The sequence below is a fragment of the Pristiophorus japonicus genome, chromosome 13 (genome assembly GCF_044704955.1).
Source record: "Pristiophorus japonicus isolate sPriJap1 chromosome 13, sPriJap1.hap1, whole genome shotgun sequence".
Taxonomy (NCBI): domain Eukaryota; kingdom Metazoa; phylum Chordata; class Chondrichthyes; family Pristiophoridae; genus Pristiophorus; species Pristiophorus japonicus.
Genome location: NC_091989.1, coordinates 86,382,605 through 86,409,882, shown reverse-complemented (window position 1 = coordinate 86,409,882; position 27,278 = coordinate 86,382,605). Strand labels below are relative to the sequence as shown.

General features: G+C 54.3%; 1 protein-coding gene across 2 annotated transcripts; it reads right to left on the bottom strand.

Moving 5' to 3' along the window:
- LOC139278678 (oxidative stress-induced growth inhibitor 1-like) lies at positions 1 to 22,305 on the bottom strand. 2 transcript variants are annotated; one of them, XM_070897725.1, is made up of 6 exons: positions 22,218 to 22,305; positions 17,831 to 17,958; positions 10,253 to 10,389; positions 7,877 to 8,068; positions 4,876 to 4,967; positions 1 to 2,668 (listed from the first exon to the last, which is right to left on the bottom strand). In XM_070897725.1, the coding sequence occupies exons 2-6, from the start codon at positions 17,889 to 17,891 to the stop codon at positions 1,654 to 1,656; spliced, it is 1,497 nt and encodes a 498-aa protein (XP_070753826.1). In that variant the 5' UTR covers positions 17,892 to 17,958; positions 22,218 to 22,305; the 3' UTR covers positions 1 to 1,653. The 2 variants fall into 2 exon arrangements, with proteins under 2 accessions (XP_070753826.1, XP_070753827.1); XM_070897726.1 differs by lacking the exons at positions 10,253 to 10,389; positions 22,218 to 22,305 and having other exon boundaries at positions 17,831 to 17,913.
- Between the last annotated feature and the right edge of the window lie 4,973 nt (positions 22,306 to 27,278).

The following is a 27,278-nucleotide window of genomic DNA, read 5'->3' as shown; positions in this document are numbered from 1 at the left end:
TTCATTGTAAAACATCACTTTATTACAATAGTTTTAGTCTTTAAAACCGTAGCTGTTATAAAAAAGAAACGATGTTCAATAAGTAAGAGCTTACATCACACACTCAGGGTGTGCGGCTGTATGAACTGAACCCTTACTATGTCAGAATCGAATCATCACCCAGCACCGTCTGTCGAGACGGACTGGCTAACTCTGGAGTGTCTGCTAGACCAGGAATCACGTCAGAGCTAAAGTGTCTGGTGCTGAACGGGGTGTAACAGTGTCAGTATTACACAGCCGGCCACAGCAGGGAAAACTCAAGTGTGCTCCTGGAGACCTCAGCCAATGTGTGTGGTTCTGGTTCCCAGTCTGTCCGTCTGGGGTTCCCAGTCTGCCTGTCTGGGGTTCCCAGTCCATCCGTCTGGGGCTCCCAGTCTGTCTGTCTGGGGTTCCCAGTGTGTCTGTCCATCACATCTGGGGTTCCCAGTCTGTCTGTCTGGGGTTCCAAGTCTGTCCGTCTGGGGCTCCCAGTCTGTCCGTCTGGGGCTCCCAGTCTGTCTGTCTGGGGTTCCCAGTGTGTCTGGGATTCCCAGTCCGTCGGTCTGGGGCTCCAAGTCTGTCTGTCTGGGGTTCCCAGTCTGTCCGTCTGTGGTTCCCAGTCTGCCCATCTGGGGCTCCCAGTCTCTGTCTGAGGTTCCCAGTCCGTCCGTCTGGGGCTCCCAGTCTGTCTGTCCGGGGTTCCTAGTCTGTCCGTTTGTGGTTCCCAGTCTGTCTGTCTGGGGTTCCCAGTCTGTCCGTCTGTGGTTCCCAGTCCATCCGTCTGGGGCTCCCAGTCTGTCTGTCCGGGGTTCCTAGTCTGTCCGTTTGTGGTTCCCAGTCTGTCTGTCTGGGGTTCCCAGTCTGTCCGTCTGTGGTTCCCAGTCCGTCCGTCTGGGGCTCCCAGTCTGTCTGTCTGGGGTTCCCAGTGTGTCTGGGATTCCCAGTCTGTCTGTCTGGAGTTCCCAGCCCGTCCATCTGGGGTTCCCAGCCCTTCCGTCTGGGGTTCCCAGTCTGTCTGTCTGGGGTTCCCAGCCCGTCCGTCTGGGGTTCCCAGTCTGTCCGTCTGGGGTTCCCAGTCCGTCCGTCTGGGGTTCCCAGTCCGTCCGTCTGGGGTTCCCAGTCTGTCTGTCTGGGGTTCCCAGTCTGTCTGTCTGGGGTTCCCAGCCCGTCCATCTGGGGTTCCCAGTCTGTCTGTCTGGGGTTCCCAGTCCGTCCGGCTGGGGTTCCAAGACAAGCAGAAAAGCGGCAGTGAGGTGCAGCTTTTTTTCTTCGCGGGATGCTATTGGTTGTGAAAGGGTTAATGATACCCTTAAGTAATGTTGAGTACTACGAGCTTTAGACCTGAATTGAATTGTGTACAACCAGTGATGGAGGCTGTGATGAACAGTGGCAGCTGGCCATTTCCTCCCACAGCACGGGTTGTGTCGATGACTTGTCCATCTCACCCCCGTCACTCTCAAAGCCGAGCAGAAGCCTGGAGTTGGGAAGAGGAGTGGCCTGACACCCATGGACTGGAAGGGAGTGTAAAGATGGGGGAAAATGAAGGAATGATTGGTCTACCTGATGGTGACCCTATGCTGCCCTGAACGACTTGCCCTCAAACTCCGCTTCAGAGTGGACACCACAATGTGACGGTCAGCTGACCGTAGGCTGGCTGTGGATTGGGCGTTGACCATGTCTGTCCTTGGTCAGAGCACTGGTGATAGCCAGAGCGCCCCCCTGCAGGAAGCGTACAAAGTTATCTCCCACCAGGGGCCCCAGAGCGTACAGCCCGCGCTCCTGGGCACACTCGTAGGTGCGACAGTCCACAACCACAGGGTTACGCTTGCTATTAACTGGGAGCTCTGTGTCAGCCGCCAGGGACCTTCCCTGATCAGGCAGGAATGTCAGATTAGGGTTGGAGCCGATCAGGATTAGGGCCATGGAGATGTTGAAGGCCCTTCTTTCTCCTGAGCCCATGTCTTGAAGGATGCACTTCCTGTCGGGAGTGAAGCTCACCACGCGGTGTTTGGGGAGACTGAGGTACCCCTGGTAGGGCCCTGTGGTGGTACAGGACTGCTGCGTCATCATCTGGTGAACCTTGTGATACTCAGGATACATCACCTTGGGGAGCTGGTTGAAGATCAGGCCTGGGTCGGTGACCCCTCTGCGGAAGACGTGGATGATGGGGGCGTTACTATGGTGAGCGGAGATGACAGCGTCCGCGGCAGTCAGCCCACCCCCCACAATCAGAATGGGGTCCAGGTTCACTCCCGTCTCCTGCTCCTTGAGGGTTTGCTCCAGTTCCGAAGTGGTGTGGTAAACAAATGGAAGGTCTTCCCCATTGACCTCAAGCCACGCAGGGCTGTCGTATGTCCCAGTCGCCAAGACAACGTTCTCCGCATAGATGCAGAAAGCTTTCTCTGACCCATCTTTTGCTTTGCTGTAACCGTTCACCTCAAACAGGTTTGTGCGGGTGAACTGGCGCGAGGCCTGGGCATCTGCCGCGTGGTCTGTGGCCTCCTCTCCCTCGCCGCAACTGGGACTGACCCTTCTCACCGAGGTCACCACGGTGCCACACACAAAGTTCTCCCGCAGACCCTTGGCTGTGGCGTAGTGCTGGTAATACTGGGCAATGTCTGCTGTTGTGGCCCGATCGTTCCGCAGGCATCTGCAAAACAATTCCAACCGCTGTCAGAGCCCGAGTGAGAGAGAGAGAAAATGCAAACCATCGAACACTCATTCAAGGAAGGCAAGCATCTGACTGAATCCCGTGATCTCAGTGTATGAGAACAGGGTCTAACAGCTCTGACCAGCTCAATGCTCCACACTCAACAGTCTCTCCCAGGTCTCACTCGACAATTTGTGTGTGAGTCAGTATTGGATAGAGCCTGTAACCCAATCCCAAGTGTTCGTTAATCATAATCTATACATAGACCATCTCAAGCCGTCAGTTAGATTGCTAGCTTGGAAACATTCCCACTGTCTGCTATGCCAATGTGTTATTCCTATTCATTTGGACCCTACACAATAACCGATTGCAATTCCTGATTTGCATTATTGACAGCTGACTTTATTGACTCCCCAGTGTCCATTTTGTGTGAACTGAACCTATTGAGCAGCCAGATTTACATGGTGGCCTCTCTAATTCCACGGGCTACTGCTTCGTAGGCAGGACTATGCAGCCTGCGCTGTTCCATTTCAACATTTCCAGGTTTGGAGACCAGAGCTTGGGCGTGAAGCGTTGGAATCGTTCCAAGGGGGTTTGTCACTTTGCAGCGAGGCTCTAGCTCACCGCTCGGTTACATACCCCCAGCCTCTCCTTGTTCTCTGCAACGTACACTGAATGTTGGCAGAGTTCCTGGGCATGAGGGCGTCGCTGGCAAGGCTGGCGTCGATTGACTTACCTTGAGAAGGTGGTGGGCAGCCTTTCTCTTGATACAACTGAGTGGCTCAGTCAGTCCGTCAGTTCAGAGAACAGTTACTGAGCCTAGCACGTTGTAGTGGGACTGGAGGCAAGCAGAAGGCCAGACCCCGCGGGAAAGGTATCACTGAACCAGTTGTGTTTTTACAGTAATCTGACAGTGTGATGGGCCCTATTACTCAGACCAGATTTTTAATTCCAGAATTCAAACTTTCAAACTGCCACGCTGGGGTTTGCCCTCCCGTTCTCTGGGTTATGATTCCCGTCATATAATCGCTACACTGTCGTTCCCCTCAGATTTCTGTGCGGGCGATGGAGGAAGTGGCCCCAGTGACCCCTGGATGCTTGATGTACCCAGTTCAGGATGTGCACAGAGTCTGTAACATTGGGGGGGAATGGTCGCTGCACTGCCGGGCTGTCAGCGGATTGGTTGCCCCTTTTACACCCGTGCCATTTTCCTTCCCTTCCCTATCCCCTCTCAGCACTCAAAGTCAAAAGCCATGCATCCATTTGATCTCCCACAGTGCTCAGCTGTGAAAGTCACTGACCCTGGTGCCAGGGTCACAGGGTGACAGGACCTGTGACCAGGCACCCCGGCCAAACATGTCGCCCCCGCCACAGGCAACGAGCTGTGGCCCAATGTCCCACCGCCCTCTCCCAGGATTCTGAACATTCTGAGGGGGCTGGACAGGGTGGATGCAGGGAGGATGTTTCCCCTCGTGGGGGAATCTCGAACTAGGGGTCATAGTTTCAGAATAAGGGGTCACCCATTTAAAACGGAAATGAGGAGGAATTTCTTCTCTCAGAGGGTCGTGAATCTGTGGAATTCTCTGCCCCAGAGAGCTGTGGAGGCGGGGTCAGTGAATATATTTAAGGCGGAGATAGACAGATTTTTGAACGATAAGGGAGTGAAGCGTTATGGGGAGCGGGCAGGGAAGTGGAGCTGAGTCCATGATCAGATCAGCCGTGATCTTATTGAATGGCGGAACAGGCTCGAGGGGCCAGGTGACCGACTCCTGCTCCTATTTCTTATGTTGATATGTTACACCCCGAGGAGCTCACCCCCCTAACTCACTGCAAGAAGGAGCGGGGACTCCCAGGGCCGGGGAGCAGCAGCCTGGCCTTTCCCGCTGGAGTGGGGCAGGGGAGTGAGAGGTGGCTGGTTGTGCGGGGGTGGGGAGAGGCTGTTCTTGATGCTCTAAGCCCTCAGTGTGGCACCGAGTGATGCACCAAGCAAGGGGTCCCAGCTTCGATCACTGGTGCCAGAAGAGGCCTGCCAATTAGCCAGGATTCCTACACCTCCACAAAGCTCTGTCCCGGCTCAATGGCCACTTTGGTGAAGTATTTACATACTGTTGACCACCCAGGAGTCAGCGCCTTCAGAAGAGGAGGGGCTAAAATCGTGCAAACATAGCGTGCATGTGCTGTCGGTTAAAACATCGAAAAGCCTCTACCTTCTCTTGACCCTCATCCAGTCCCTGAAGGGCAGGTCAGGAAGCTCCATCCAGTCCCCGAGACTGAGGGTAAACATGGAGCCCTCAATAGACTGTAATTGGAACAAGCACAAGGCAAGATTAGTCCTCAATACCATCCTAAATCAAAGTAAAGCCACTCCACTCACCCGGCCACGGAGTTACTGAACACATCGACACATGGATCAGTCACCTTCCCCAGTGACCAGGCTCTCTACAGGATGCTTGTAACCTGAGTCTGAGGGAGGCAAACAAAATCCATGGGCTCCAAGGGGTTGCACAGTGAATGAACGTGCGTAACCTCTCAGTGGGTGGGACTAAATAAGCTGGGTCCGCCCCCATCTGCTGACGGGTGCAGAGCTGGGAGTTAGCCAGTTGGCTCTTAAAAACCTTGTGATATTTATCACCTGCCCCCAAAAGGTCTTACATAGAAACATAGAAAATAGGTGCAGGAGTAGGCCATTCGGCCCTTCAAGCCTGCACCACCATTCAATAAGATCATGGCTGATCATTCCCTCAGTACCCATTTCCTGCTTTCTCTCCATACCCCTTGATCCATTTGGCTGTAAGGGCCATATCTAACTCCCTCTTGGATATATCTCCTGCCAACTGGACAAGGCACCCTGAACAAACTTCAACTTGGGATCATTTGTCCGGTAATTGTCCAAGTCGGGGCAGAACCCTCGCGCCCCCCCATTCACATTATGTACCACCCTGCCCGTACTCTGACAGTACACATGATGAAGTTTACCCACACTCCGCTGTCACCGGGTGTCATGTTCTGGGGGCGGTCTTTATAATGTCACCAGGAGGCATTGTACGATGTCACAGGCAAAGTTCCCTTTGTGTGTTTTGGGTGTGCGGCCCCTTTAAAGGCCGGACCGTTCAATACAATATAATGCACGTGTGCACCTTTTTCCATTTACAAACCGGTGAGCTGACTGCGTGGGATCGCCAGAGCGCTGTGCGGTCACATGTCACACAGCGCGCAGCTTAACATTGGTCACAGGGGGACATTTGATGATGTCACGGGGGAGGAGTCCTGTGCAAAATGGCAGTTACAGAACTTTAGAGATTACATACAATGACTACAACAATTTGCATGTATACCGAGCCATTTATGGAGTAAAACATCCCTAGGTGCTTCACAGCAGTGTTCTCAAACAAAACTGGACACCGAGCCACAGAAGGAGATATTGAGATCGGTGACCAAAAGCTTGGTGAAAGAGGTTGGTTTTAAGGAGTGTCTTAAAGGTGGTGAGGGGTAGAGAGGCGGAGAGGTTTAGGAATGGAGTTCCAGAGCTTGGGGTCCAGGCAGCTGAAGACACGGCCATCGATGCTGCAGTGATTCAAATTGGGGATGCACAAGAGGCCGGAAGTGGAGGAGCATAGAGATCTGAGAGGGTTGTAGGGCTGGAGGAGATTACCGAGATAGGGAGGGGCGAGGCCGTGAAGGGATTTGAAACCAAGGATGACAGCTTTAAAATTGAGGTGTTGCCAGACCGAGAGCCAGTGTAGGTCAGTGAGCACAGGGGTGATGGGTGAGCGGGACTTGGTGTGAGTTAGGACACGGGCAGACGAGTTTTGGATGAGTTCAAATTTATGTAGTGTGGGAGATGGGAGGCCGGGTGGAATAGTCAAGTCGAGAGGTAACAGAAGCATTGATGGGGGTTTCAGCAGCTGGAAAGTGAGTCTGGGGCTGACTCGAGCTATGTTACTGAGCTGGAAATACATGGTCTTGGCGATGCTGTGGATATGTGGTCGGAAGCTCATCACAGAGTGAAATATGACACCAAGGTTGCAAACAGTGTGGTTCAGCCTCCGACAGTTGCTAGGGAGAGAGCTGAAGTCGGTGGCTAGGGAACAGAGACTGAGGCAGGGACCAAAGACAATGGTTTCTGTCTCTCAATATTGACTTGGAGGAAATATCTGCTCATCCAGCACTGGATGTTAAACAATCGTGACCAATTAGAGGGGGCGAGAGAGGTGGTGGTGAGATAGAGCTGGGTATCATAAAACTGGCTTCAATTGGCAATAAATTGGCAATGTCACTCAGAAAGGACAGAGGACTGATGTGAGAAATGGGACTTCACTGAAACAGCACAGAGTGTGGTTCACAGGGAGCTGTACTCATTATCTAATCCATGCTGTTTGATGGGACAGTGTAGAGGGAGCTTTACTCTGTATCTAACCCCATGCTGTACCTGCCCTGGGATTGTTTGATGGGACAGTGTAGAGGGAGCTTTACCCTGTATTTAATCTGTGCTGTACCTGCCCTGGGAGTGTTTGATGGGACAGTGTAGAGGGAGCTTTACTGTGTATCTAACCCATTCTGTACCTGTCCTGGAAGTGTTTGATGGGACAGTGTAGAGGGAGCTTTACTCTGTATCTAACCCATTCTGTATCTGCCCTGGGAGTGTTTGATGGAACAGTGCAGAGGGAGCTTTACTCTGTATCTAACCCCATGCTGTACCTGCCCTGGGAGTGTTTGATGGGACAGTGTAGATGGTTCACTATCTATGATCAGCCTCCCTCTGTCCCACAGTCTCCCCTGACCTGCGGTATGAAGCCCCCCCATGATTTCTCTCTCTTCCCCCCGCCACCCCTACAAGGCCACTCCCTCCCCCCTGTCGGCTCCAGGCCACAGCTCTTCCCTGCCGACAGCCAGACAGCTGTGGCATTCACTTCGAGGGCTAGTGAATGAGGCAGAAAGTATGACCACACTCAAAATTTGCCTGGATAATTTGATGAAGGAAAAGAGGATAAAGGGATATGGGAAGAGGCTGGGTAAAATGTGATTGGGTCACAAGGCGAATGAGCCATTTCCGTGTTGTGACGTCTATATATTTGTGTAAAGGGTGAGATAATGTGCTATCTAAATACAACCCTATCCCACCAGTACAAACAAACACAGGTACATGGAGAAAGAGGAAGTGTAAGCAACATACTTGTGAATTATCGTCATCAATATTTTCATACTTACGTGCCAAGCCCCTCCCAGTGGCCCCTTGCCAAGGACCAGATGAGGAATGTAGTGCCCAGATTCCAGCTTCCAGCTTAGCATTGAATCCATGGATACGCCTAAATCAGCATCGGGGTGCAGGAGGGAATCAAAGAGAACGGCCATCGGATTGTGGGACCGTCCCTCCAGCCCCTCAGACAGGAACTCCAGATCCTAGGGTATACAGAGAAGGATGTGAGGAATATCCACCGACCAATGTGTAACGGCTCCTCCAACTCATAGCCTCTAACCTTTCCATCCCAACCTCTCTCGTCCCCTTCTTATCACCAGTGCAGTCAGTTTTCTCTGAGGTTTCACCCAAACGCACTCTGTGGTGTAATCAAGACACACTGCTCCACTCCAACTCATTCCTGACCAGGTCCCTCAAAACTCTGCACGCTCTTCATGTCTCTCAACCTTTCCCTCCTCTTACAGCTGACAGTTTTCCAAACCGAATACTGGCATCAATGAAGTGCTCCTTCTTGTAGTGCGTTTTCATCTCCCCCGTCTCGGCAATATCGGCTCAGCTGTGCACCATAATCCTGGTCCGACGTTCCTCAATGACTACCAATTCAACCCAACAGACAAGCAGTTCACAATCCTTGTACAGGTTAGTGACCGGCTCAGTGGGTGAATGCACTGGAAGCTGCCCACGTCCTCCTGTGTGATACTGCGGCATACAGACCCTCAACTCCCAGCTTTGATCCCTTGTGTCTGGTGAATGAGCTAACCTGAGCTGGTCAGGGTTCACAGTACCGCTCTGATTGACCTCAGTGTGGCCAGCCAGGACACCAGCTCAATGGCCCCTGTCCAACGTCCCCTGCTGGACAATGTGTGGACACTGGGTGACAACATGCTCAACTGTAGTGTCCCCCAGACTCAATACCCCGACTCACGCATGGCCAATGGCAATGGTCACTGGTCCTGTGGAAGTGTATCCATCGAGAGTCAATACTTTAAGGGGGGGGGGAGAGACTGGAGATAGAAAACCGTGACCCCCAACCCCTGTGACCCTCAACCCCCGTGCCCCCCCCACAACCCCCGCGCCCCTCACAGCTTTAGCTTCCAGGAGGCCAAGAGTGGGTCCAGGTGAATTGTCGAGATATTGGTACAGTGACAATGCTTAGTCTGAGGTACCTTCACGGCTGGGCAATAGGATTACACATGGGTGTGGGAGTGCCGTGTTTATGTGACTGGACTGGTAATCCAGAGAACGTGAGTTCAAATCTCACCATGGCACTTTGTGAACTTCAATTCAGTTTAAAGAGTCTGCAAATTAAAATCTGACCTCAGTAAAGGTGAGCATGAAGTTGTAAAAACCCAACTGCTTCACTGATGTCCTTCATGGAAGTGAAGCTGCTGTCCTTACCCGACCTGGCCTATATGTGTCTTCAGTCCCACGTCAACGTGGCTGACATTAACTGCTCTGTGAGTGGTCTGGCAAGGTACTCATTTGTATCAAACTGCTAAAAATAAATGTATCGCCTTCTCTGGAACTCGCAAGTGACACCCACACCCCGAGAATGGTGTGACCCCCGCCCACGCGGTGGTAAAGTCCAAGCCCAGGGCAACTAAAACAGAATTGGTGTTGGTTTCCTGAGAATGACCAGGGGTCCTCGCTGGTAACCTGGACCCCCAACATCATCCCCAGGGAATCAGACCCACCCAACTCTATCTCCAGCTCTCAGTGTTGTACAACTATCTCACTCAAGAAATGAACGGTGGTCTGGAGTCAGTGGATGAGAACAAAATGACTGTGCGTTGCCAGTCTGTTGGAGAAGGCAGTTCTTCTCAGGCGGGGTTTGAGGTACATTGGGGTGTTTATCTCTGTAATTACTGATTCACCAACCAAATGGGGCTCTTAAAAATCACACTCAGAGATCCTAGTTCCTGTGATTCCTTTAATGGGTCATTAAATGGGCAATGGGAGGCCTTGAAGGAAAACCTAGTTTGGGGACAGAGGAAACACATTGCCATGAAGGGAAAAGGAAGGTCATTGAAAGCTAGAGCTGGCTGGATTACTACCGAGATAGAGATTAACATGAAACAGAAAAAGGAAGTTTGTGTTAACACTCGACCTGTGAAGCTGGTGAAAGCTGGTTCCATCAGTAATGTAAAAGGCGCAGGAGGATCAGCAACTTACAGGGTTAGGGACAAACAGCGGGGATATGGGAGTGAGCACACTGCTCTGTCACAGAGCCGGCACAGATGGGCCGAATAGTCTCTTTCTGTGCTGTAACTTCTCTGATTCTATAAATGTCAGGTTCAGAATCCAGCGGAGAATGGAGCTGAGAGAGAGCGAGGGGCAGAGACTTGTGACATTTGCTCTCCACCTCAAACACTTCTGCTTATTGTTACCTGTTCTATGATGGAGATTCCTAGGTTCTCCTCCAATTTCCGTTGAAGAATGGGATTAGGATGGATTGAAGATTCCTTGAAGTAAGGCCTGTATCCAGACAGGAGATAGGATAGACAAATGGCCGAGGGTCCATTCCCTGTTTAAAACAACAAGTGTTGTAAATTCACTCTGCGCCCTTTAACCTCAGTGGTCATTGCACGTGGGTCAATCGATTGATCGAGGGGCCACTTGTTTATTCTGCTGGTTGAGGAGTGTGAAATTAATTCCACTTATTCCAGACCACAATTGCTCACCTACATAGTGACAACTGACAATGAGGGGTTAATGGCGGACTGGGTTTGTGAGGATTGACTCCATCTAAGACAAAGCAGCCCGCTTGATCAACACCCCATCCACCACCTTCAACATTCACTCCCTCCACCACCGGCGCACCGTGGCTGCAGTGTGTACCATCTACAAGATGCACTGCAGCAACTCGCCAAGGCTTCTTCAGCAGCACCTCCCAAACCCGCGACCTCTACCGCCTAGAAGGACAAGGGCAGCAGGCGCATGGGAACACCACCACCTCCACGTTCCCCTCCCAGTCACACTCCATCCTGACTTGCAAATATATCACCGTTCCTTCATCGTCGTTGGGTCACAATCCTGGAACTCCCTCCCTAACAGCACTGTGGGAGCACCTTCACCACACAGACTGCAGCGGTTCAAGAAGGCGGCTCACCACCACCTTCTCACGGGCAATTAGGGATGGGCAATAAATGTTGGGCCTTGCCAGCGATGCCCACATCCTGAAAATGAATTAAAATGAAAGGGTTTTCCGAATCCACAGCTCTCTTTAAAGGTGGGCCCTGGCCGTGAGGGAGGAGGGGAGGGAGGGGAAGTGAGGGAGGAGGAGAGGGGAGTGGAGGGTATAGGGGAGGGGAGGAGGAGGGGAGTGGGAGGGGAGGGGAGAGGAGGAGGAGGGCGAGGGGGAGTGGAGGGGACGGGAGGGGAGGGGGAGTGGAGGGGATGGGAGGGGGAGTGGAGGGGAGGGGAGGGGATGGGAGGGGGAAGGGAGAGGAGGGGGGAGGTGGAGGGGTTTGGAGAGGGATGGAAGGGGTGAGGGGAGGGTGGAGGGGAGCGGGAGGGGAGGGGAGGGGGAGTGGGAGTGGAAGGGACAGGAGGGGAGGGGAGGGGAGGGGAGTGGAGGGGAGCGGGAGGGGAGGGGGAGAGGAGGGGGGGGAGGGGGGGAGGGGGAGTGGAGGGGACAGGAGGGTAGTGAGGGAGGAGGGGAGGCGAGGGGAGGGGGAGTGGAGGGGCAGCCCGGGGCAGCAGTAGGCTACGCCTGCTCTCCTGACCCCATGATGAGATGTCTGCTTTGGGGCTTCCTCAGCTTCAGCGCCGGTGCTGAGCAGCGAGTGCTGGGTCAATGTCCCTGCTCGGGGATTGGAGCCCGACTCACCATCAATGAGTGGGGCTTGCCTTGAGTCAGTAGTGCCTCAGGCGCCCGATATAGCCGCGGAGAGGAACGACCCACGTGGCAGTAATCGAGTGGTGAGCGGCGGGAGTGAAAGGCCCAAGTGCAGCTTGGGAAAGGTTCCAATTTCACGGTCAGCTCGGCTGGCCATCATTCGTTATCATCCGTTGATCCGCAGGATGTGGGAGCCGCTGGCAAGGTGAGGCTTGTTGGCCATCCCGAGTCACCCGGACTGATCAGCTTGCTGCAGCATTAGAATCATACACCAACGACCAGAACTGAAGGCGAGCCGAGATCCCGGAATGTTGTAGGGCTGGGTAGGGTACAGAGAGAGACAGAGAGAGGGGAGGCCAGGGAGGGATTTCAACACGAAGATGTGAATTTTAAAGTTGAGGCGTTGCGGGTCCGGGAGACACTGTAGATCAGCGAGCACAGGGGTTAAAGGTGACCGGGACAGGGTGTGAGTTAGGACACAGGCTGGGCTCACACACGGGGTACCGCAAGGGGGGAGGGGGGAGAGGGGGTGAAAGTTGGGGGCGACCATCATCACCTCAGACAGTGCGGCTCAGCAGGATATGCATTAAATGGGCTTTCACTTCTGAGCCCTATCCTGTCCATAATATAATCACTTTCCAGCAAAGGTGGGGGCGGAGGCGGGGGGAGGGGGAGGCAGAGACACTGGATAGTCATCAGATTGCACACCCCTGCTAGATTTCCCAGCCCTGACCCCACTGCCCAGGGTCACCCACCCACTGCCCAGGGTCACCCACACTGCCCAGGGTCACCCACCCACTGCCCAGGGTTACCCACCCACTGCCCGGGGTCACCCACACTGCGCGGGGTCACCCACACTGCTCGGGGTCACCCACACTGCCCAGGGTCACCCACCCACTGCCCAGGGTCACCCACCCACTGCCCGGGGTCACCCACACTGCCCAGGGTCACCCACCCACTGCCCGGGGTCACCAACCACTGCCCGGGGTCACCAACCCTTCCAAGGCCCGGGGTCACCCACACTGCCTGGGGTCACCCACCCACTGCCCGGGGTCACCCACACTGCCCGGGGTCACCCACCCACTGCCTGGGGTCACCCACCCACTGCCCGGGGTCACCAACCACTGCCCGGGGTCACTGACCCCTCCGAGACCCGGGGTCACCCACACTGCCTGGGGTCACCCACCCACTGCCTGGGGTCACCCACACTGCCCGGGGTCACCCACACTGCCTGGGGTCACCGTCCCCTCTCAGGCCCGGGGTCACCCACACTGCCTGGGGTCACCGACCCCTCTCAGGCCCGGGGTCACCCACACTGTTTGGCCGTGTCCCGCTCACTGAGCACACCGTGGCTCACACCATTCACCAACAGCCAGCGGCCTTGCCTGAGCCGGTGAATTATGAATGTTATCAGACCAACTGAGGACGAGAGATAACATTTCCCAGGGCAAGTGGAGTTGCTAGGCAACAGCATAGCGAGTAGATTAAGGCTTTGTGAGTTTGAAAGGCTGGGCTGTGGAACAGGTTCGAGCAGGATAATGTTTAACATGTCAGCATTTGCAGGTTTGGTTTCCGCAAAGTCATTTATATTTAACCCTGAAGGAGCGGTTACGATTGCCGCTTGGCTGGTTTTCGAGTGCTTCTCTGGAAAGTTCTGGAAAGTCAAATCAAACTGCAAATGTTTACCTCTAATACAGAAAGAAAAAAGTTGTATTTCCATAGCCCCTTTCACAGCCTCAGGAAGTCAGCACATAACAGCCAACTCATAATTTGTGTAGTCCCTGTTTCAGTGCAGGAAACGCGGCAACTGGTTCGGACACAGCAAGATCCCACAGGCAGCAGTGTGATCACCAACAGATTTTAGGTGTCAGTTGAGGGATAAATATTGGCCAGGACACCGGGGATAACTCCTCTGCTCTTCTTCGAAATAGTGCCATGGGATCTTTTATGCCCACCTGAGAGAGCAAACGGGGCCTTGGTTTAACGTCTCCTCCGACAGTGCAGTGCTCCCTCAGTACTATCCCTCTGACTGTGCAGCACTCCCTCAGTACTGCCCCTCCGACAGTGCAGCGTTCCCTCAGTACTGTCCCTCCAACAGTGCAGCGCTCCCTCAGTACTGCCCCTCCGACAGTGCAGCGTTCCCTCAGTACTATCCCTCCGACAGTGCGGCAGTCCCTCAGTACTTTCCCTCCGACAGTGCGGCGCTCCCTCAGTACTGCCCCTCGACAGTGCGGCGCTCCCTCAGCACTGCCTCTCCGACAGTGCGGCTCTTCCTCAGTACTGCCCCTCCAACAGTACGGCGCTCCCTCAGTACTGCCCCTCCGACAGTGCGGCGCTCCCTCAGAACTGCCCCTCCGCCAGTGCGGCTCTCCCTCAGTACTGCCCCTCCGACAGTGTGGCTCTCCCTCAGTACTGCCCCTCCGACAATGCGGCTCTCCCTCAGTACTGCCCCTCCGACAGTGTGGCTCTCCCTCAGTACTACACTGGGAGTATCGGCATGTATTCTGTGCTCAGGTCCCTGGAGTGGGGCTGGAACCGACAACCTTTGACTTAAAGTCGCTCAGAAGCCTGTGGTTCGGTGCCTCGGGTATGCAGGTGCCAGTTATTGAGGGCGTTGGGGGTTTTGAATTTTCATCCGAGATCACAAGCCACATTCCTGCCCTCTCTCCCTGGGGGTAATTTTAGCTTTTGCCGAAATCCAATCAGATATTGCCAAAGCAGACCAACCGTGATCTTATTGAATGGCGGAGCAGGCTCGAGGGGCCGAATGGCCAACTTTTGCTCCAAATTCTTGTGTTATTATGTTCTTATATACGTGACTTGAATGTGAAGAACAAGGGACAGAGGTGTAACGGGCGAGCAGCCCGATCACCAACAGCTCTCCCTGCCCCTGTCGGGCGCTGTGCCCAGTACAGGTGCCAGGGCCAAGCGCGGGCACGTCCTACATCACAGGGGCTTTCTTTGCTGTCCCCTCCAATTCCCCACTGCCCCCCCACCCCATTCCCAATGGTCACGGGTTCTCCGCTGCCCAGTGAGGTGCCCAGCTAAGTGTGCTTGCAGGCTATTCTACCACCAAGGCCATCGCAATCTGAGGCCAATCTATCGTCGCCCCACATCTGATGGACGCTTCCAATTCTGGAGGGGCGGTGATGCAGCGCAGGGTCAGTGGGTAGCGGTTAGGAACGGGAACACGGACTGGTTTCCCCTCCATAGCTCAGGGGCGCCGCCCTCTGCCAGTATCTGCCGGCCCCGGCCTGTCTCTGCGGGTCTCTGGGTCTGTGTGGGTCTGTGTGTGTGTGTGGGTCTGTGTGTGTCTGTGTCTGTGTGTGTGTGGGTGTGTGGGTCTGTGTGGGTCTCTGTGGCTGTGTGTGCCTGTCTGTGTCTGTGCATGTCTGTGTGTGTCTTTGTGGGTCTGTGTGTGTCTTTGTGTCTGTGTGGGTCTGTGTGTGTCTGTGTGGGTCTCTGGGTCTGTGTGGGTCTGTGTGTGTCTGTGTTGGTCTCTGTCTGTCTGTCTGGGTCTCTGTGTCTGTGTGTGTCTGTGTGGGTCTGTGTGTCTCTGGATCTGTGTGGGTCTCTGTGTCTGTGTGGATCTGTGTGGGTCTCTGTCTGTGTGGGTCTCTGTGTCTGTGTGCTTCTGTGTGGGTCTGTGTGTCTCTGTGTCTGTGTGGTTCTCTGAGTCTGTGTGGGTCTGTGTGGGCCTGTGTGTCTGTGTGAGTCTGTGTGGGTCTCTGTGTCTGTGTGGCTCTCTCTGTCTCTGTGGGTCACTGTGTCTCTGTGGGTCTATGTGGGTCCCTGTGTCTGTGTGGGTCTCTGTGTCTGTGTGGGTCTCTCTGTCTCTGTGGGTCACTCTGTGTCTGTGGGTCTGTGTGGGTCTCTGTGTCTGTGTGTATCTGTGTGGGTCTGTGTGTGTCTCTGTGTCTGTGTGTGTCTGTGTCTCTGTGTGTCTGTGTGGGTCTCTTTGTCTATGTGGGTCTCTGTGGGTCTGTGTAGGTCTCTGTGTCTGTGGGTGTCTGTGTGGGTCTCTCTGTCTCTGTGGGTCACTCTGTCTCTGTGGGTCTGTGTGGGTCTCTGTGTCTGTGGGTGTCTGTGTGGGTCTCTCTGTCTCTGTGGGTCACTCTGTCTCTGTGGGTCTGTGTGGGTCTCTGTGTCTGTGTGGGTCTCTCTGTCTCTGTGGGTCACTCTGTCTCTGTGGGTCTGTGTGGGTCTCTGTGTCTGTGTGGGTCTCTGTGTCTGTGGGTGTTTGTGTGGGTCTCTCTGTCTCTGTGGGTCACTCTGTCTCTGTGGGTCTGTGTGGGTCTCTGTGTCTGTGTGGGTCTCTGTGTCTGTGGGTGTTTGTGTGGGTCTCTCTGTCTCTGTGGGTCACTCTGTCTCTGTGGGTCTGTGTGGGTCTCTGTGTCTGTGTGGGTCTCTCTGTCTCTGTGGGTCACTCTGTCTCTATGGGTCTGTGTGAGTCTCTGTGTCTCGGCCGCTGTCTTGCTGCTTGTCCCTCCTGCTATCGGCTGGAGTCGGCTAACAGCACAGACTGGGTATGAGGCTGGGACTGCTCCTCTGGGAACATCAGTGTGTGCTACATGATGCCCCACAGAGTTGAATAGCCTGACAACACTCACTATCCAAGCTAATTCTAAGACACCATGGACATAAAATCACGGGCATTACTTCCGGAAATCTCTAATGCATGCCCCCTGTATGAGAGCACCCCCACCCCACCCCGACAGAACAGTGTCTCACACCCACTGAGCGACTGGGTGAGGGAGTGTCGGTGGAAGGCTTGGCTCGAGCCTGCCTTGAGCCACTGGGCTCACCTGGAGTCACCGTGGGGTCACGCAGCCAGCCCTGGCAGGGGTCCTCCATTCTGAGGAAAGACCAGGGAGACTTGGGCTCTTCAACCCAGAGAGGCGGCGTCCAAGGGCTGATCTTGTAGCAGGAGGTAATATTGTTCACGGTGCAGGCAATATTAACCCGGAATATTACTGTAAACAAAACTGTACGAGCCCAACTCCGGCTGTAAACTAGTGAAGGGCATTTTTAAAATGACATCAGGAAATTCTTGTTGAGGAAGCTCGCAGATAGAGTACCCTGGAACGATTTAGGAGATGATTGGAGCCAATACATGGGTCTCCCTGGAAGGGGCAAATGTCCTTTCCTCATCTGTTGCTGACTTGTGATGTGGTCTCAGTGCCTTGCACTGCTCCAGGAGGAAATGGTCAGGAAGGGAAGTTTTAAACCAGACACTCCGCCTGACTGGGTGCATGATTGAAATAAACGCCCCCTCACTGTCCCGAGGGAGATATCGGGGGCAGCAACACAGGCAGCTGGCTACTGCATCTGTATTTGGAACGTGTCCCCTTGATATCATCTCCTGCTAGACCCGGGCCTTACCTCTTCCAGTCAACCATGCAAATAAATCCCAGCAAACATTCCTTACACTTCAACTGGCCATAATCGGGAAAATACACCCACCACAAATTCACAACAACAACTGGCCTTTATAAGCATCTTTACCGCAGTGAAACGTCCCGAGGCACTACTCAGGAGTATAAGAATTTGACACCGAACTGCATAAGTAGAAATTAGCGCAGGTGACCAAAAGCTTGGTCAAAGAGGTATGTTTTAAGGAGCATCTTGAAGGAGGAAAGAGAGGTAGAGAGGCGGAGAGGTTTAGGCAGGGAGTTCCAGAGCTTGGGGTCCAGGCAACAGAAGGCACGGCCACCGATGGTTGAGCGATTATAATCAGGGATGCTCAAGAGGGCAGAATTAGAGGAGCGCTGACATCTCGGGGAATTACAGAGATAGGGAGGGGAGAGGCCATGGAGAGATTTGAAGGATGCGAATGTTGAAATCGAGGCGTTGCTTGGCATGACAGACCCCAGGAAGGTTGCGAAGAGTCGGAGAGAAGGCAGGGTAGGTGAATACGCAATGCTCAAGGGCCGCCAACATTGGGCTTGAAAAGCTTCAAAGTTGTAAGAGGAAAGGGATGAACAAGGGAGACGAGGAGATGTGTGGTATTCAGCCCTGAGAGAGAATGGGTTTGAGTACAAAGTGTTGTGAGGAGTCCTGTCACCGACACAGTGAGCATACAGGGAGAAGGAGGGGTTCAGGAGAGTGGTTTGGGGAGAGAGCTTACCGATTACAATGACAGGGAAGGCAGTGAGTCCGTGCACCGAGGATGGCCCGCTGTCATTCATTGTCCTCACAAACACCAACAATCACTGGCAGTCACTCTCCTCTCCCAGTGATTCCTCGGCTCTGAATCTGCCGAAAAAGGAATAGTAAGGGTTAAACGGCAGCAGGATCATCGTCAGAAACAAGCCTGTCCGATTAACCCCTCACTGTATCCCGTGTGTGATTAACCCCTCGCTGTACCCCATGTATCCGATTAACCCCTCACTGTACCCCAGGTCCGATTAACCCCTCACTGTACCCAATGTGTGATTAACCCCTCGCTGTACCCCATGTATCCAATTAACCCCTCACTGCACCCCATGTCCGATTAACCCCTCACTGTACCCCGTGTCCGATTAACCCCTCACTGTACCTCATGTCCGAATAACCCCCTCACTGTACCACGTGTGTGATTAACCCTTCGCTGTAACCCGTGTGTGATAAACCCCTCACTGTACCCCATGTGTGATTAACCCATCGCTGTAACCCGTGTGTGATTAACCTCTCACTGTACCCCGTGTCTGATTAACCCCTCACTGTAACCCGTGTGTGATTAACCCCTCACTGTACCCCGTGTGTGATTAACCCCTCACTGTGCCCCATGTGTCCGATTAACTGCTCACTGTACCCCGTGTCCGATTAGCCACTCACTGTACCACGTGTGTGATTAACCCTTCGCTGTAACCCGTGTGTGATTAACCCCTCACTGTACCCCATGTGTGATTAACCCCTCGCTGTAACCCGTGTGTGATTAACCCCTCACTGTACCCAGTGTGTGATTAACCCCTCACTGTACCCCATGTCCGATTAACCCCTCACTGTACCCCATGTGTGATTAACCCCTCACTGTACCCTGTGTGTGATTAACCCTTCAGTGTACCCCGTGTCCGATTAACCCCTCACTGTACCCCGTGTCCGATTAACCCCTCACTGTACCCTGTGTGTGCTTAACACCTCAGTGTACCCTGTGTGTGAGTAATCGCTCCCTGTACCCCGTGTCTGATTAACCCCTCGCTGTACCCCGTGTGTGATTAACCCCTCACTGTATCCAGTGTGCGACTAAATCCCTCACTGTACCCCGTGTGTGATCAACCCCTCACTGTACCCCGTGTCCGATTAACCCCTCGCTGTACCCCGTTTGTGATTAACCCCTCACTGTACCCCGTGTGTGATTAACCCCTCACTGTACCCTGTTTGTGATTAACCCCTCACTGTACCCCGTGTGTGATTAACCCCTCACTGTACCCCGTGTGTGATTAATGCCTCACTGTACCCTGTGTGTGATTAACCCCTCACTCTACCCTGTGTGTGATTAACCCCTCACTGTACCCTGTGTGTGATTAACCCCTCACTGTATCCTGTGTGTGATTAACCCCTCACTGTACCCTGTGTGTGATTAACCACTCACTGTACCCCGTGTCCGATTAACCCCTCACTGTACCCCGTGTGTGATTAACTCCTCACTGTACCCCGTGTGTGATTAACCCCTCGCTGTACCCTGTGTGTGATTAACCCCTCACTGTACCCTGTGTGTGATTAACCCCTCACTGTACCCTGTGTGTGATTAACCCCTCACTCTACCTGTGTGTGATTAACCCCTCGCTGTACCCCGTGTGTGATTAACCCCTCACTATACCCTCTGTGTGATTAACCCTTCACTGTACCCTGTGTGTGATTAACCCCTCACTCTACCCTGTGTGTGATTAACCCCTCGCTGTACCCCGTGCGTGATTAACCCCTCACTCTACCCTGTGTGTGATTAACCCCTCGCTGTACCCCGTGTGTGATTAACCCCTCACTGTACCCCGTGTGTGATTAACCCCTCACTGTACCCCATGTGTGATTAACGCCTCACTGTACCCTGTGTGTGATTAACCACTCACTCTACCCTGTGTGTGATTAACCCCTCACTGTACCCCGTGTGTGATTAACGCCTCACTGTACCCCGTGTGTGATTAACCCCTCACTCTACCCCGTGTGTGATTAACCCCTCGCTGTACCCCGTTGTGATTAACCCCTCACTGTACCCTGTGTGTGATTAATCCCTCACTGTACCCCGTGTCCGATTAACCCCTCACTGTACCCCGTTTGTGATTAACCCCTCGCTGTACCCCATGTCCGATTAACCCGTCACTGTACCCCGTGTGTGATTAACCCCTCATTGTAACCCGTGTGTGATTAACCCCTCGCTGTATCCCGTGTGTGATTAACCCGTCACTGTACCCCATGTGTGATTAACCCCTCACTGTACCCCGTGTGTGATTAACCCCTCACTGTACCCTGTGTGTGATTAACCCCTCATTTTACCCTATGTTCGTTTAACCCGTCACTGTACCCCGTGTGTGATTAACCCCTCGCTGTACCCCGTGTGTGATTAACCCCTCACTATACCCCGTGTCTGATTAACTCTTCACAGAAGCCAGGGTCTACAGAATAAATAGCACAGTTGGATGAGCATAAATTGCAAATTTGAAGCACCCTGGTTTGATCCTGTGCTTTGAAAGTCTGTTCACTCCCAGTTTTATAACATCCTCAGAATAAAAGGCAACTGAGAATAAACTAGATCTGTAAGTGATGGGGACTGAGAGTAAATGGGGAGTGGGGTAAATGGGGACTGGGATAAGTGGGGAGTGGGGTAAATGGGGAGTGGGGTAAATGGGGAGTGGGATAAATGGGGACTGGGATAAGTGGGGAGTGGGGTAAGTGGGGAGTGGGGTAAGTGGGGACTGGGGTAAATGGGGTAAATGGGGAGTGGGGTAAGTGGGGAGTGGGGTAAGTGGGGAGTGGGGTAAGTGGGGACTGGGGTAAATGGGGTAAATGGGGAGTGGGGTAAGTGGGGAGTGGGGTAAATGGGGAGTGGGGTAAATGGAAGCCCAGCGATGAGCTGATGGGGCTCTCTGGTTTCCGTGACCGTGCACTTGCTGACAATGTCCGTGATACTCTTTGTAGGTGAGAGACATCAGTGTTGGGTGTGTAACTGTGGCCTGGCCTCTACAAGTACTGACTCTGCACAATCAGATCAGGAAACACGTGGGCACTGAGGTTACATCAACCGCGAGTGTACGCGAGCACCTCGCGATCATTGGGGGGGGGAGGGGGGATGGGGGTGGGGGGGGAGGGGGGGATGGGGGTGGGGGATGGGATGAGGTGGATTGGAGGTGAGGGGATTGGAGGAGGGTGGTGGTGGGGGGGTTGGGAGGGGGTGTGGGGGGAGGGACGGGGTGGGGGGCGAGGGGGAGATGGGGGTGGGGGGATGGGATGAGGTGGGTTGGAGGTGAGGGTAGTGGAGGAGGGTGGTGGTGGGGGGGGATGGGGTGAGGTGGGTTGGAGGTGAGGGGGGTAGAGGAGGGTGGTGGTGGGGGGGGTTGGGAGTGGGTGTGGGTGGATGGGGGGTGGAGTGGGGGGGGTTTGAGGTTGAAATAGTGGTCAATATTTTGCCCATTCTCCCCCCTCCCCGCACCCACCCGCGATAAGTTAAAATGCCCGCATTTCCAATGCTGCCCGCCATTGAGCGACTCTGCCCACCCTTGCCCCATCACCGGGTGGGCGAGAGATAAAATGGGCCTGTAAGACGTTTGAGTGGTGCCCCCGTTAAAAGGACCCCGACTGCAGTGTGTAACCGTGACTCCTGCTCCACAGTGGTACTGACCCACATGGCCCCATAGCTCCCACTTTGGACCCCCGCTGAGGGAAAATAGTTGGCCTCAGCATCAAAGAAAGAAAGACTTGCATTTATATAGCGCCTTTCACGACCACCGGACGCCCCAAAGCGCTTTCCAGCCAATGAAGTACTTTTGGAGTGTAGTCACTGTTGTAATGTGGGAAACGCGGCAGCCAACCTGCGCTCAGCAAGCTCCAACAAACAGCAGTGTGATAATGAACAGATAACCTGTTTTTGTTATGATCGAGGGATTGGGCAGGACACTGGGGAGAAGTCCCCTGCTCTTGTTCGAAAATAATGTCATGGGATCTTTTACGTCTACCTGAGCGGGCAGTTTAACATCTTATCTGAAAGATGGCACCTCCGACAGTGCAGCGCTCCCTCAATCTGGATTGAAATGCTCAAGTCCATGCTGGTAAAATGTGGGGGGGGGGGGAGGTGGGGAATGGGGGGAGAAATCTGCCAGTGTTGCCGCTTCTGATCGCCACCCAGTGACTCCAGCCAGGCAGCTTGATGTGAGAGTCTGCGCAGTTGAATAGCCAGCAGGCATTCACTATCCAGACGCTCACATGACAAGTGAGTGGTTGGGGCAGGGATTAGAGCCAAGCAACAGGCTTGTGCCTGCGGGAGAGGAGCAGAGAACGGGGCCAGTGACACCCAGGGTTATATAATCAGACGTCCAGCTTACCTGCTCGGGCCGGTCCACAGGGAAAGCAGTGCTGCACGTGGCTGTGCTCAGCGAGTAGCGGTACACCCAGCTCACTGATCATTCCTGGGAGTGCCTCCCGATTAAATGTCAGCAATAGAAGCCGGGGAGGAGTCTGAGTGGGAGGGTGGGCCTTGGAAAGATGCTGAGAGAGCGTGACTCAGCACAAACTAACAGGGAACACGCAGGGCTGGGGTGACTCGGCACATCCAGGCAGAGCAAGAGGAAAAATCACAGAGACGGACAAGGATTACACACAAGTTACACTCTGACCCTCGCACTCTGAACCCTCGCACTCTGAACCCTCGCATTCTGAACCCCCGAAGTCTGAACCCTCGCACTCTGAACCCTCGCATTCTGAACCCTCGCATTCTGAACCCTCGCACTCTGAACCCTCGCATTCTGAACCCCCGAAGTCTGAACCCTCGCACTCTGAACCCTCGCATTCTGAACCCTCGCACTCTGAACCCTCGCATTCTGAACCCTCGCACTCTGAACTCTCGCATTCTGAACCCTCGCACTCTGAACCCTCGCACTCTGAACCCTCGCATTCTGAACCCCCGAAGTCTGAACCCTCGCACTCTGAACCCTCGCATTCTGAACCCTCGCACTCTGAACCCTCGCATTCTGAACCCTCGCACTCTGAACCCTTGCACTCTGAACCCTCGCATTCTGAACCCCCGAAGTCTGAACCCTCGCACTCTGAACCCTCGCATTCTGAACCCTCGCATTCTGAACCCTCGCACTCTGAACCCTCGCATTCTGACCCTCACACTCTGACCTTCGCAATCTGAACCCTCACACTCTGAACCCTCACACTCACACTCTGACCCTCACACTCTGACCCTAGCACTCTGAACCCTCGCACTCTGAACCCTCGCATTCTGAACCCTCGCACTCTGAACCCTCACACTCAACACTCTGACCCTCACACTCTGACCCTCGCAATCTGAACCCTCACACTCTGAACCCTCACACTCACACTCTGACCCTCGTACTCTGACCGTCGCACTCTGAACCCTCACAATCTGAACCCTCGTATTCTGAACCCTCGCACTCTGACCCTCGCACTCTGAACCCACACACTCTGAACCCTCACACTGACCCTCACACTCTGAACCCTCACACTCAGACCCTCGCACTCTGACCCTCACACTCTGACCCTTACATTCTGACCCTCACACTCTGACCCTCACACTCTGACCTCTTGCTCTGTTTCTGTGTCACTGTCTGACTTGTTTGTGGTTTGGGAGAAAGTCTCATGTGCCCTATTGTCTCTCGCTGAGCGGCTGGGCCTATTTGACCGGTTTCGCCTCTTTCCTCTGTGACTGTAGACTGGTACTCCACCTGCTTTCAGTGAGCTTCACTTTGTATTCATGCTCTGGGTCAATCCAATTGCAGTTTAAGGTTATTCATTAAATTATTCCAACAGCAGCCGCCATGGGCTAAAGGTAGCGAGGCAGCCAGAGCTAAAGACCCAGGTTAGATCCCGGGTACCAGGTCCCCCCTGCCCTGGGGCCGACAGGGAAACACTACCCCTGGAATCCTGCTCCTGAACGGTGTCCTGTGAAGCCTTCCAGAAAGTCTAAGGGCGGGATCTGACTGGCTTGTGCTGGCCTCTGATGCCGAATAGCTGACCCAAAGGCAGCATCTGTGCTCGCCCGCGAGGGCAGGTTTTCGGAGGCCTTGTGGGGGGAGGTCCCCTGCACTGCGTCAACGGACATGGTGAAACCGCGGGGCGGTGATTGCCCGACACGGGGCCTCACCACGGCCGATGGCTCGGGAAAGCTGGCCTGCCAAGGACATGCCGTTTGGTGCAGTTAGGGGTGGGGGGAGGGGCAACTGATGTAGCCATTTCACAGGAGGATGGGGGGGCGGCGAATGTACCCCTTTAGGAGAGGATGGTGGGGAGGGGTCAGCAAATGTATCCCTTCGCGGGGAGGATGGGGGCCAGCGAATGTACCCCTTCACGAGGAGGATGGGGGGGGTCAGCGAATGTACCCCTTCGTGGGGAGGATGGGGGTAGATGATGTACCCCTTCGCGGGGAGGATGGGAGGGGTCAGCGAATGTACCCCTTCGCGGGGAGGATGGGGGGGGTCAGCGAATGTACCCCTTCGCGGGGAGGATGGGGAGGGGTCAGCGAATGTACACCTTCGCGGGGAGGATGGGGGTAGATGATGTACCCCTTCGCGGGGAGGATGGGGGTAGATGATGTACCCCTTCGCGGGGAGGATAGGGAGCGGGTGGAGAACTTGCCCCACGTTCTATTGCTGCTGTGGCAGTGCCGTTCCTGTGGCTCAGTGATCGTGTTTGCTGCCTTTTGAGTGAGGAGAGGCAGGGTTGAGACTGCCTGTATACACAGTCCTGGCGCTGGTAGCCTGGAGCACTGGGCTCAGCAAGCTGGATCCTCGTGTACGGTGGGGACGGGCCCTGGGCCCCCTCAGACGGGTAGTGGGGGACGCGAAAACCCCGCCGTGCTGTCGGACTCGGGGCGTCACCCCCGGGGAGGTCTGTCGGACTGCTGTTTGCCCAGCGAATCCTCGCAGTGCCTCACAGTCAGCAAAGAGTGAAGGCAGGCCCGCGTCACGCACACGCCACACGCCTGGCCTCGAGCTTTGTTTACACAGGTCAGCTTAGCTACAGGAAGTACCGGCTTCCTGTCTCTGAGAGAACGCAGGGCTCTTCAACTTGTGTTAGATGGCGGCTCGACCTTTGAACTGTGGGCCCTTGCCAGTACTTTTCCGCACAGACTGTGCCGACGGCTGTGGGTGTTGAGCAAGGGCGAAGTCCCCTCACACCCCCCTCCAATCATTCCTGGGCCACATGTTGAGCTGTGACCCATCACACGCCGCATACGCTTCTGACAGAAACTGGAAGATTAAAAAATGACGGGCTCGAAGATTGTGCTTACTTTTCAAAAGCAGCTGCATCCACCCTGCCCGCTGGGTAAAGGCAGTGTGAGAGTGCTAGTGGGAGGGGTCTGTAACTTAGGGCTCGGGGCCAAGAATCCAGAGAATGCAACTTCACACCCCACCCGGCAGTTTGAGAACTTCAATACAGTTTGAAAAATTGGGAAATAAAAGTCTGGGATCAGTGAAAGTGAGCATGGAGCTTTCAGATAGTCGGAGAGACCCAACTGGTTGACTCCCGTCCGTTCGGCAAGGTAACCTGCCGTCCTTACCCGGTGTGGCCTACATGTGACTCCAGACCCAGACCAACACTCAAAGGCTACATTTAACTGCCCTCTGGTGACCTTAAGGGCGGGCAATAAATGCCAGCCACGCCAGCGAGCCCTAGATCTGGAGAATGAAACAACAGATTGAGATACATACTTGGATCGAGGGGTTGGCTCCCACAGGAACGATTAATTCACAGAGTGTAACAGGGCGGGGCAAGGTTTCAGGGGGATTGAAATGTGGCTAAACCACACAGAGCAGCCAACTAACTAACTAAACTTCCTTCATTCCTGCATTCCTTCCTTCTTTCCTTCTTTCTCTCTTTCTCTCCCTCTCTCTCTTTCTCTCCCTCTCTCTCTTTCTCTTTCTCTCCCTCTCTCTCATTCTCTCCCTCTCTCTCTCTTTCTCTTCCTCTCTCTCTCTCTCTTTCTCTCCCTCTCTCTCTTTCTTTCCCTCTCTCTCTCTTTCTCTTCCTCTCTCTCTCTCTCTCTTTCTCTCCCTCTCTCTCTTTCTCTCCCTCTCTCTCTCTTTCTCTTCCTCTCTCTCTTTCTCTCCCTCTCTCTCTTTCTCCCTTCCTTCCTAAAATTTTCCAGGGTACATGAAACAACACATAGAAAGAAAGATTTCAGTGGCTGAAATTGTCCTCGGACCAAAAGGGTGCGCAGTCCCCGACCTTAACGATTTTTCTCCTCCCTAATCCACGGGGCGGAGAGTAGAGCGAAATTCAGCTCTTTGGTTTGTTTTACCGGTCGGGGTGGTGTTTGGGTCAGCTGTGGGGCAGAAGTGTGTGTGGAAAGGGTTGTCGGTCGCTCGGAGACATCAGCGCCGTGATGACATGTCACAACATCCCTCACCTTCAGTTAAAGGGGAGGGCGCTGCGAGCTCTGCAGATAGTTTAGTTAGGTCCACTGGGCCCCCAGGGAGGGTTTTGGCTGGGCCAGCAGCTCGGTACCCATGAGGGGGTGTGGGGCGGCCTGTTGGCGGCCCGGCTGAACACAGGGGCACAATAGTTAAACAATTAAAATAAAATGGTGGCGCAGCAGAGCGCCCACCGCTTTACCGGCGGAGGTGCGTCCAGCCACGCAGCTTCCCACCGGGGAAAGGTGTCGGGGGGAGGGTGGGAGGGATCGGTGCGTGCCCGACTGGGCGGGGACACGGGGGGCGGGGACAAGGGGACACGGAGCGGGGACACGGGAGACGAGCATCGCTGGGAAACAAATGTCGGTGCCTCCGCACCGACCGAGCGGCGAGTCCGTACTATCCCGTGGCGACCTCTTTGAGGTGGTCATGGCTCTTAAAGGAAGGGCAAATTTTGGCCCCTCAGAATCATAGAACCATAGAACGGTTACAGCCATTCGGCCCGTCGAGCCCGTGCCGGCTCTCTGCAAGAGCACTTCAGCCAGTCCCACTCCCCCGCCCTTTCCCCCTATCCCTGAAAATCTCTCTCCTTCAGGTACTTATCCAACTCTCTTTTGAAAGCAGTGATTGAGTCTGCCTCCACCTTCAAGCAGCGAAGGGGTGATGGAGACTAGATCCAACCCACTTGCTGCCAACCCAACTTAGTTATAACCTTCCCGACAGCACTAGCAAACCTCCCCATCGAGGACATTGGTCCCAGCTCTGTTGGGGTGCAACCCGTCCGGCTTGTACAGGTCTCGCCTCCCCCAGAAGCGGCCCCAATGCCTCAGGAAACTAAAGCCCTCCCGCCTGCACCATCTCTCCAGCCATGTATTCATCTACTCTATCCTCCTGTTTCTGTACTCACTAGATCGTGGCACTGGGAGTAATCTGGAGATTACTACCTTTGAGGTCCTGCTTTTTAATCTCATTCCTTGCTCCCTAAACTCTGCCAACAGGACCGCTGCC

Bases quoted from the DNA above. Each gene is read 5' to 3' on its own strand.
- LOC139278678 (XM_070897725.1), bottom strand. From the start codon at position 17,891: ATGAATGACAGCGGGCCATCCTCGGTGCACGGACTCACTGCCTTCCCT. The intron at 10,390-17,830 runs GTAAGCTCTCTC...TGTTTTAAACAG, and splicing joins CTTCCCTGTCATTGTAATCG to GGAATGGACCCTCGGCCATT. The intron at 4,968-7,876 runs GTAAGTATGAAA...TTCCAATTACAG, and splicing joins CACTGGGAGGGGCTTGGCAC to TCTATTGAGGGCTCCATGTT.